General features: G+C 40.4%; 1 protein-coding gene across 1 annotated transcript; it reads right to left on the reverse strand.

Annotated features, from left to right (window-relative positions):
* Positions 1 to 5683: 5683 nt before the first annotated feature.
* Positions 5684 to 7348, reverse strand: LOC106586552 (zona pellucida-like domain-containing protein 1). The gene has a single exon (XM_045707743.1). The coding sequence runs from the start codon at positions 7285 to 7287 to the stop codon at positions 6118 to 6120; it is 1170 nt and encodes a 389-aa protein (XP_045563699.1). The 5' UTR covers positions 7288 to 7348; the 3' UTR covers positions 5684 to 6117.
* Between the last annotated feature and the right edge of the window lie 4486 nt (positions 7349 to 11834).

Consider the following 11834-nt stretch of genomic DNA (forward strand, 5'->3'; position numbering starts at 1 on the left):
ACAAAAAGAAATGGAGGATCTTATTCAAGAAAGATCAAGTGTAATATGTTATACAAATAAAGCAAAGTGGAAGGAATATGGGGAAAAAGGGACCCATTTTTTTCATTCTTTAACATAGCAATACTTTACTCAAACTGGTTACAAATGACGGAGTCACCCATGATTCACCAAATTATATTTTGAAAGAGAGGAAGCAAAGTACTTTAAATTATATTTTTGCTTCAGTCTCCTCCATCGCCACTAACGTAAGTTAATTGTAAGGAATTTTTTTCCTATTTATAATGTGAAATTAACAGCTGTTCATAAAAACTAATGTGAAGGCCAAATTACATTGAGTCCAAGAAAACTCCAGGGCTGGATGGCATACCAGTTCAGGGATACCAAACCTTTTTTGATGTACTCAGGGGACCGTTATTAGCATGTTTTAAACACTCCTTTACATTTTTTTGATTATCAGATACTCAACACGAAGATCTGATTTCATTATTACTGAAACAGGACCCAAGTGGTAAATACAAAGATCCAGGCCATTTAAATAATTGGAGGCCTCCTTTACACTTCAGTGTTGTGATGCAAAAGTTCTAGCAAAGTGTATAGTGCTTAGAATTAAAGTATTGTATTGACGCTTTGCCTGTTTGATGGTTTGTCTGAGGGCACAGGTGGATTTCTTATAAACATCCGGATTAGTGTCCCGCTCCTTGAAAGCGGCAGCTCTAGCCTTTAGCTCGGTGCGGAGGTTGCCTGTAATCCATGGCTTCTGGTTGGGATATGTACTGTGGGGACGACATCGTCTATGCACTTATTGATGAAGGCGGTGACTGAGGTGGTATACTCCTCAATGCCATTCAATGAATCCCGGAACATATTCCAATTATGGTCAGATTAGCCAAATTCAGAAGGCGAGGTCAGTACAGGTGCATCAAAGCTGGGACCATAGATGCTGCTGCCCCATATACATAGACTTGAAATCACTGGCTACTTTAATAATGGAACACTAATCACTTTAATAATGTTTACATATTTTTGCTTTACTCTAGTCTACTGTATTCAGTCTATGCCACTAAGACATTGCTCATCCTAATATTTATAGTACCAGTCAAAAGTTTGGACAAACCTACTCATTAAAGGGTTTTTCTTTATTTTTACTATTTTCTACATTGTAGAATAATAGTGAAGACATCAAAACTATGAAATAACACATATGGAATCATGTAGTAACCAAAAAAGTTTTAAACAAATCAAAATATATTTTATATTTGAGATTCTTCAAAGTAGACACATTTTGCCTTGATGACAGCTTTGCACACTCTTGGCATTCTCTCAACCAGCTTCACCTGGAATGCTTTTCCAACAGTCTTGAAGGAGTTCCCACATATGCTGAGCACTTGTTGGCTGCTTTTCCTTCACTCTGAGGTCCAACTCCTCCCAAACTATCTCAATTGGGTTGAGGATCGGGTGACTGTGGAGGCCAGGTCATCTGATGCAGCACCCCATCACTCTCCTTATTGGTCAAATAGCCCTTACACAGCCTGGAGGTGTTGGGTCACTGTCCTGTTGAAAAACAAATGATAGCCCCACTAAGTGCAAACGAGATGGGATGGCGTATCGCTGCAGAATGCTGTGGTAGCCATGCTGGTTAAGAGTGCCTTGAATTCTAAATAAATCACTGACAGTGTCACCAGCAAAGCACCCCCACACCATCACACCTCTTCCATGCTTCACGGTGGGAACCACACATGCAGAGATCATCCGTTCACCTACTCTGCGTCTCACAAAGACACTGCGGTTGGAACCAAAAATCTAAAATTTGGACTCATCAGACCAAAGGACAGATTTCCACCTGTCTAATGTTCATTGCCCGTGTTTCTTGGCCCAAGCAAGTCTCTTCTTCTTATTGGTGTCCTTTAGTAGTGGTTTCTTTGCAGCAATTCGACCATGAAGGCCTGATTCACGCAGTCTCCTCTGAAAAGTTGATGTTGAGATGTGTCTGTTACTTGAACTCTATGAACCATTTATTTGGGCTGCAATTTCTGAGTAACTCTAATTTACTTATCCTCTGCAGAAGAGGTAACTCTTGGTCTTCCTTTCCTGTGGCGGTCCTCATGAGAGCCAGCTTCATTGATTGTTTTTGCGACTACACTTGAAGAAACTTTCAAAGTTGTCGACTGAGCTTCATGTCTTAAGGTAATGATGGACTGTAATTTCTCTTTGCTTTTTTGAGCTGTTCTTGACATAATATGGACTTGGTCTTTTACTAAATAGGGCTATCTTCTGTATACCACCCCTACCTTGTCACAACACGACTGATTGTCTCAAACACATCAAGAAGGAAAGAAATTCCACACAAATTAACTTTTAACAAGGCACACCTGTTAATTGAAATGCATTCTAGGTGACTACCTCATGAAGCTGGTTGAGAGAATGAAAAGAGTGAGCAAAGCTGACAACAAGGCAAAGGGTGGTTACTTTAAGAATCTCAAATATAAAATATATTTTGATTTGTTTAACACTTTTTTGTTTACTACATGATGTGTTATTCCATATGTGTTATTTCATAGTTTTGATGTCTTCACTATTATTCTACAATGTAGAAAATTGTAAAAATAATGAAAAACCCTTGAATGAGTAGGTGTGTCCAAACTTTTGACTTTTACTGTATATATTCCTTAATTCCATTATTTTACTTCTAGGCTGCGTGTATTGTGTTGTTGTGAATTGTTAGATATTACTGCACTGTTGGAGCTAGACACACAAGCATTTCGCTACACCCGCAATTACATCTGCTTAACATTTGTATGCGACAAATAACATTTCATTTGATTTGATCAAATAAATAAACATCAGTAAAAGTTTGAATGGAATGTAATTTGTGTCTTAAAAACACCTCATACTGTATCAGCAAGTTGACCTCTGTTATGTTGTGAGTGTGGACATATTGTTGATTGATGTAAAGTTAGAATCCTTAGTCACTACATTCATTTGTGAACTTATAAAATAATATTACCAATGTAGGATCTTAATTTGAGCCAGTTTGCTACAGCAGGAAAAGAATCACGCAGCAACAGGAAATAGCTAGGGCCAGCTACTTTAAGTGCTGCATGTCTTCCCAGTAGCCTAGTTGGTGTGTGAACTGCTGACTGATCATAACTTTCAGATGATTGTTGACACATCAGCCAGGATCAAGAGGCAGCGATCAGTGGCTGTATTGGAGGGGGAGTGGTTTCTCCTCTCCTAGGCAATCAGCAATTAGTACAGGGAGGTGTGCTCTTCACCTCTGCTAGGCAATTAGCAATTAGTGTTAGTACTTCAGTCTACCCTGGTTTCTCAGCAGCAGCTGTGCCAGTGGAGGTCTCGTCGGCAAAACTAAGACGGTCTTGTTCTTTGAGGAAGGTGCCACACCACTCTTACCTAGTTCTTTTCTGATGGTCTAATTTTGCTCTTTTGTAGCTTTTGCAACTATGTGTGTTTTACAGACACAACCTATGTGGAATTCCAGGTCTCTGGCAGTGTTCGGAACCTCCAATCTGTGGTCAAGAACGCCAAGTTCATTTCAGCCTATGCTGCCTGTCAGTCCCTTGACTTTTTCTATGCTGTCACTTGTCCACTCAAGGTTAATATTGTCATCTATTGCCCACCAGTTGCCTGTGGAGAGTTCCTCAATGAGCTTGACACCTCGATAAGCTCATTTCCTGATGACTCACCGCTCTTTGTACTTTGGCAACTTCAACCTCCCAAGATCTGCCTTCGATTCATTTATTTCCCCTTGACTCGTTTGACCTCACCAATTTCCTAAGCCCCTCCAACTCACAAGGCAGGCAATACACTTGACCTCATCTTCACTAGAGGCTGTCCGACTACTAATCTCACTGCCTACCCCCTCCAGGTCTCTGATCACCACTTTGTTTCCTTTTCTGTCTCCCTTTCCTCCAACCTTAGCAACTCAGCCTCTACCCAGATGGTCATGTGCTGTTTCAACCTTCGTTCTCTCCCACGACTCTCTCCCCTTCTCTCCTATCATCTCTCCCTTCTGCTAAAGCCTTCTCCCTCCTGATTCTGCCTCTTCGGCCCTACTCTCCTCTTTTTCCGCATCTTATGACTCACGCTGTCCCCTTTCCTCCCGGCCGCCTCGGCCCTCCCCTCCTGCTCCATGTCTGGTGCATTTACAGAACAGGGCTACGGGCAGCTGAGCAGAAAAGTCCTCTGCAAGTTTAGATTTCCTCTATCATCCTTTCACTCCCTCTACCTTCTCTTCTTATGGATCTGTTGCTAAAGCCACTTTCTATCACTCAAAATGTTTCCCTCATAAACTCATCCCTGACCACTGGCTGTGTCCCCTCTGACTTTACTCCCCTCAAGAAACCTACACTAAACTCATGTGACATCAAACTACAGACCTGTATCCCTTTTCTTTCCAAAAAATGTTGGAACCAGCTTCCCCCTGAAGCTAGGACAGCAGAATACCTGCCTGTCTTCTGAAAGCACTGGAAACCCTACCTCTTCAAAGATCATCTTAAATAATCCCCCTCACCTTGACCACAAACTTTCCTGAACCAACACTTGCACTTGACCCACCCCCTTTTCTAGCTCTGACTTTAACTACTTTACTGAGGAAAGTGTACCTACTATATGTAAGTTCACTTTTCCTCAGTATGATGTGGTTGTCCCACCTAGCTATCGTAAGATGAATGCATTAAAGTTGCTCTGGACAAGGGAATCTGCTAAATGACAATGTGAATTATTAATTTGTTCACACTTTAGTTGCTGAGAATTTCTGTTTAATTTCCACTTAATGTGCCTTAACAAAAGTATCAACCCCCTACAAAAAAATGTACGTCAATTATAATTCACATTTCCTGTTGCTGCATGGTTATTTCCTTTTGCTGCACGGCAGGGTAACCTAGTGGTTAGAGTGTTGGACTAGTAACCGAAAGGTTGCAAGATTGAATCCCCGAGCTGACAAGGTAAACATCTGTCGTTCTGCGCCTGAACAAGGCAGTTAACCCACTGTTCCTAGGCCGTCATTGAAAATAAGAATTTGTTCTTAACTGACTTGCCTAGTTAAATAAAGGTAAAATACATTTTTTTCCTGCTTTAGCAAATTGAGTCAATTTAAGATCTTATGTGAAATTATAATTCATGGACATTTGTTGTAGGGGATGACACATTTTTGGGAAATCTGACATTTTAAATGGGAAATTACAAACGTTTGAAGCCTTTTTTAAACCTTGAATACACTACAAATTTGCGTTTCCTGCGGGGCAGGAAAATTCTCAGCAACAGAGTGATCAAATTAAGATCTTACATCTGTATATGCCCATTGATTCTTGAACATTTAACTTAGAAATGCCTTTAGTTCAACTGTCATACCCCACCAGAACCACAATATAAGTTTGTGTTACTCCAATGCTTGTGAACAATGCAAATGTAAGCAAACACTATAGCCTCAAAAAACATGGATACAACTATAATTGTGATATCATAGAGGTCAATCCTTGCATCCATAGCTCTATGAATTTCAAAGTGGTTACGTTTCATCCAGGCCCATCCCTTAGCTTTTCACCAAAACGGAGGAGGGGTGTACTCTTTGTTATTGTTTCAACTGCAGATTCTAGCATTAAAGGTGATGTCTCAATCTTTACTTAATAGAAATGTGTCAATGAATATAAATTCTGGACTCAGGTGATGTTGATAAAGATGTGGAGGTGGTAATGTTTTATTAGCATAAAGCAATAAGATACATTTAAAACATAATACCTAAAGGTTTATTTTCAAATGTGTTATTTTTTGTGACAAACACAGATACAATTCATTTCAGTAAGATCAATTTAGTAGAATGGTTTTCTGTTAAAAAATGACAATTGTACATGCTCCTCCATTCTCAAGCTCTTATCAAGGGATTAAAGCACTAGGGTTACACTACCTGCGTATGACTCTCTTCACATAAACTTTCTAAAAGATGCATTTTTTATTCTTTAGCAACAACAAGTTCTTGCTATTGCCAAATGTAAACAAATGTGAAAAAGTTATGATTAGCTGAGATCAGTCCTCTGGCACAGTAGTGAGACCAGCAGGTGGACACAATATTTAAAGGGACAGTGCCGTCGAGCAGTCTACCCTTTAGTGGTTCAGTCTCCTGTAGAAGATGGCTGCCATAATAATAACAATGATGCAGGCGAAGGCCAGGATACACACTGTCACCCCAAGACCTGTAGAAGTGTCTGAGTTCTTGCTGGCAGTCTGCTGTTCTTTTAATGCCACAATGCTCTCTGCTCTGATAGTGATAGGAGGGGAGGTGAGGGTTTTGTACTCTGTCACTCCATCTTCGGTAGCAGGAACAACACTCCTTCTCCTCCTTCTGTTACATTGCATGAAGGTACTGCAGCTGCTCTTCTCACAGAGACGGGTGATGCAGTGGAGGAAGTAGGTGGACTTCATCTCATTCTGCTGCTTCATGAAGCGGAAGGCCGGGAAGGAGAAGCGGGCGCGTTGACTCTTTCCATTCTCATGGATGATGGTTAGTAGGTCAGTGTTGCAAGGGACAAACAGGTTGAAGAAAGTGGAGTTAGTGGGTAGAGGAGAAATGGAGGCGTAGCATCGGTCCAGGAGCACATTGTACTGGGAGGTCAGGTTGGTGGCCTTGACTTGGGCAAAGACTTCAGTCCTCAGGTCAAGACCCTGTTCTGGAATGACCAAGGGTAAGGTGAAATTGACATCACTGAAGAGATTCATGCTCAAAGTGCTGATGAAACTACCATTGTTGTCCTTCACTGCAATGGAGGATGCCGACGTATCAATCTGGGTGTTGTTGATCAGGTACTCTAGGGGATAGGCACAGGAGTAAAAATACTTCAACTCAGTGTTGTAAGTGACTGTCCCTGTGGTGGGATCATATGATCGGACCACACCGCTGATGTTGACTGTCTGGATGTTGGAGAAGTCAGAAAATATCCCTGTGCCTGGAGCACTGGTTGTCCTGAAGAGGCTGCCACAAGAATTGGTCGTGTTGATGGGGAATTCAAACCTCACGACCGGTGGAGTCACACTTTCATCCAGGGTTCCCTTGCAGGCTGGGTCATTCATGATGTTGTTGAGGATAAGCAGGGACTCGTTGTAGCCAGTGTAAATGGCAGGGCAGATGAGGATAGCAAGGCCAATAGATTTGGTGCCGCAAGTTACTGAGATATCAGTGTATGCTGGGCGTCTTAAATTCAACCCACAGTCATTTAATTGTAGTTGACTGCTCTTTGCGACCATCATTGCCAAAAGAAAAAAGCTGAGAAGATGCATTTTTGCATTCCTTGCTGTGTTCGTATCTTGACTGGGACATTAAAATGTGTCCTTTGCTGGCTTGTTTCCAGCTTTTTGATTCTATTGAGATGTATGGAGTTGCTTTTATAGCCAGGTCTCCTTCTTGGGATTGGACAGAAACAAGGTCAATGTCGCTCTGCCTATTCAAACATTTCCATTGTGTTGAGGGTGCCATGCACCATACCTAAAGGCAATTCATGAAACCCAACACACCTTTTAGTTCAGAAATGAAGCAGAGACAATGGCCTGTTTCTTTTGTGAATGTTCTTAAAAAATAGGTTCCCTTGGCCTGCTAATATGATGTTTCAAGGAGTAAGTGTTGAATCCTTTGTAAACGCAACCTTTGACGGCCTCATTTTGACTCCCAACAATACCCTGTTGGCCTTTCACATGACCCAAATATGGTCATAAGAAAGTACACGATGGCCCAGAATATCATTCAACTATAATTATGATTTGACAAAGGAAAGGTCAACTGCTTTGTTTGTAAGATAATTTACAGTTATTATTGTCTTGACTTTGAGCCCAATACTTAACTCGCATGTGAACGCTAAGCAAAGGTCAATGGAAGCAATGGGGGCAACCTTTTGGGCCCCCCCAAAAAACAATCCCCATGGAACGTATGTTCTCTAGGCCTACTTTCCATCGCTGTTCTAATTACCTTCTGCTTTACAAAATACCCAACCCATCCTCTGGTTATAGAACCATGTTTTGTTATGCCATGTTACAGAAGTAGAACTCTCTTTCTTTTCTTTCTTTCTCATTATATTTTTTAACAATATCACTTTGTGTGATTTTAAAATGTGCATTATACATAATAAAAACGGAGGTGTGCAAAGCCTTCGATAGAATATCAAATGTTGTACAGTAGATACAGCAGATCCCCCTAATTGTATGGGACACTTTTAAATGTGCCTTTAGGGGCCATGCAATTCAAAGAATCCATATTAAGAAAGGAAATAGAGGGACTAACAGTACAGATAGATAGCAATAAAAACAGCACCATAGGGGCACAGAATATGTTAGAGGAAAAACAAAACAAATGGAGGAACTTCTTCAAGAAAGATCAAGTGTAATATATTATTAAACAATTAAGCAAACTGGATGGAATATTGGGAAAAATGCACTTTTCAATCTTAGAAAGTGTTAAACAAATCAAAATATATTTTTGATTTTAGATTCTTTAAAGTAGCCACCCTTTGCCTTGATGACAGCTTTGCACACTCTTGGCATTCTCTCAACCAGCTTCACCTGGAATGCTTTTCCTGTCATTAAGGAGTTCCCACATATGAATTGGGTTGAAGTTGGGTGACTGTGGAGGCCAGGTCATCTGATGCAGCACTCCATCAATCTCCTGTTTGGTCAAATAGCCCTTACACGACCTGTAGGTGTGTTGGGTCATTGTCCTGTTGAAAAACAAATGATAATCCCAAAGTCTCCTCTGAACAGTTGATGTTCAGATGTGTCTGTTACTTGAACTCTGTGATGCATTTATTTGGGCTGCAATTTCTGAGTCTGGTAACTTATGAACTTATCCTCTGCAGCAGAGGTAACTCTGGGTCTTCCTTTCCTGTGGCGGTCCTCATGAGAGCCTGTTTCCTCATAGCTCTTGATGGTTTTTGCGACCGCACTTGAAGAAACTTTCAAAGTTCTTGATATGTTCCGTATTGACCGACCTTCATGTCTAAAAGTAATGATGGACTGTAATTTCTCTTAGCTTTTTTGAGCTGTTCTTGCCATAATATGGACTATCTTCTGTATACCAACCCTACCTTGTCACAACACAACCGGTTGGCTCAAGCGCATTAAGAAGGAAAGAAACTCCCCAAATTAACTTTTAACAAGGCACTCCTGTTAATTGAAATGCATTCCAGGTGACTACCTCATGAAGCTGGTTGAGGAAATGTCAAGAGTCAGCAAAGCTGCCATCAAAGCAAAGGGTGGCTACTTTGAAGAATATCAAATATCAAATATATATTGATTTGTTTAACACTTTCTTGGTTACTACATGATTCCATATGTGTTGTTTCATAGTTTTGATGTCTTCACTATTATTCTACAATGTAGAAAATAGTAAAAATAAAGAAAAACCTTGGAATGAGTAGGTGTATCCAAACTTTTGACTGGTACTGTATATTATATATTTGGAAAGCCGTAGTCGATAAATTAACAAGATAATAATAGTCTTATCAAAAATATTAATAATTTTAATTTACAATCTGTGGATACTATGAGATTAGAAAAGTTCAGACATGTAAGACATCACAGCACAGTTGAAAAATATATGGCACAACAAAATCAAGAAAGGGTGGTCCATGGGACGTGCTGGGCTACGCAGGTATGTGGGATGGGCTACGGAGATAGGTGGGATGGGCTACGGCGATAGGTAGGATTGGCTGAGATAGAGTGACTGAGGGCTGGGATTTAAAGATCATGATCTGTAATAGTTAGGACCAAAAACACATACATACATATATCATGTATTCTGGATATGTCTGAGTTCCGTTTTATGTGTCATGTAATACTGTGTATAGAAGTACCATGTATGTGAAATGTATTAATAATGTACATGTAGCAAAATACCTGTAAAAAACAAAAATGTAAAACAAAGTTACTTTTGTCCACCGAAGAGAGGGGATGGGCCAATAATACAAAACATATTATGAACACCTCTTCTTTCCAGGACATAGACTGGCCATGTGAATCGAGCTGAAAGCTTTGATACCTTATTGATATCACTTGTTAAACACACTTCAGTGTAGATAATTTTTTGGTTGAAATTTTATTTCACCTTTATTTAACCTGGTAGGCCAGTTGAGAACAAGTTCTCATTTACAACTGCGAACTGGTGTCAAGATTTCCGCCGAAGTCGGTCCCTCTCCGGTCTACGTCACCGGCCTTCTAACCATTGCCGATCCACTTTTCATTTTCCATTTGTTTTGTCTTTGTCTTACACACCTGGTTTCAATTCCCTATTTACTTGTTCATTACTTAACCCTCTGGTCCCCCATGTCTGTTTGTGAGTAATTGTTTGTATGTGGTACGGTCCGTTAATGTGGGCTCTCTTTTTTGTATTACATTTGTATATGTTGAGTAAAGTACGTTTATTTACTCATATCTGCTGTCCTGCACCTGACTCCTCTACACCAGCTACACACAGACCTCATTACACCTGGCCAAGATAAAGCAAAGCAGTGCGACAAAAACAACACAGAGTTACACATAAACAAACGTACAGTCAATAACACAATAGAAAAATCTATGTACAGCGTGTGCAAATGTAGAAGAGTAGGGAGGTAAGGCAATAAATAGGCCATAGAGGCGAAATAATTACAATTTAGCATTAACACTGGAGTGATAGATGTGCAGATGATGATGTGCAAGTAGAGATACTTGGGTGCAAAAGAGCAAGAAGATAAATAACAATATGGGGATGAGGTAGTTGCTATTTACAGATTGGCTGTGTACAGGTACAGTGATTGGTAAGCTGCTCTGACAGTTGATGATGATGAAGGGGAGCCGGTTAAAGAAGGATTTTTAAGCCTTGAAACAATTGAGACATGGATTGTGTATGTGTGCCATTCAGAGGATGAATGTGCAAGATAAAAGATTTAAGTGCCTTTGAATGAGGTGGTTTGTGTCAAGAACTGCAACGCTGCTGGGTTTTTCACACTCAACAATTTCCTGTGTGTATCAAGAATGGTCCACCACCCAAAAGACATCTAGCCAACTTGACACAACTGAGGGAAGCATTTGAGTCGACATGGGCCAGCATCCCTGTGGAACGCTTTCAACACCTTGTCGTCCAAGCCCTGACGAATTGAGGCTGGTCTGAGGGCAAAACAGGGGGTGCAACTCAATAGTAGGAAGGTGTTTTTAATGTTTTGTACATTTTGAATGTATATACAGAGCCTTCGGAAATAATTAATTAAAGTATTGGGGTGGCAGGTAGCCTAGTGGTTAGAGTGTTGGGCCAGTAACCGAGAGGTTGCTGGATCGAATCCCCGAGCTGAAAAGGTAAGAAACTGTCGTTCTGCCCATGAACAAGGCAGATATCCCACTGTTCCCCGGTAGGCTGTCATTGTAAATAAGAATTTATTCTTAACTGACTTGCCTTGTTAAATAAAATTAATCAGACCCCTTGACTTTTTCCAAATGTTGTTACAATCCAGCCTTATTCTAAAATTGATTCAATTGTTTTATTCCTCATAAATATACACACACAAGACCCCATAATGACAAAGCAAAAACGTTTTTTTTTAGAGATTGTTGCTAATTTATTAAAAATAAACTGAAATATCACATTTACGTAAGTATTCAGACCCCTTACTCAGAACTTTGTTGAAGCACATTTGGCAGCAATTTCAGCATACATTTTTATTGAGTATAACGCTACAAGCTTGGCACACCTGTACTTGGGGAGTTTCTCCCATTCTTCTCTGCAGATCCTCTCAAGTGCTGTGAGGTTGGATGGGGAGTATCGCGGCACAGCTTTTTTCAGGTCTCTCCAGAGATGTTCGATCGAG

This window comes from Salmo salar, chromosome ssa25 (genome assembly GCF_905237065.1).
Source record: "Salmo salar chromosome ssa25, Ssal_v3.1, whole genome shotgun sequence".
NCBI classification, from domain to species: domain Eukaryota; kingdom Metazoa; phylum Chordata; class Actinopteri; order Salmoniformes; family Salmonidae; genus Salmo; species Salmo salar.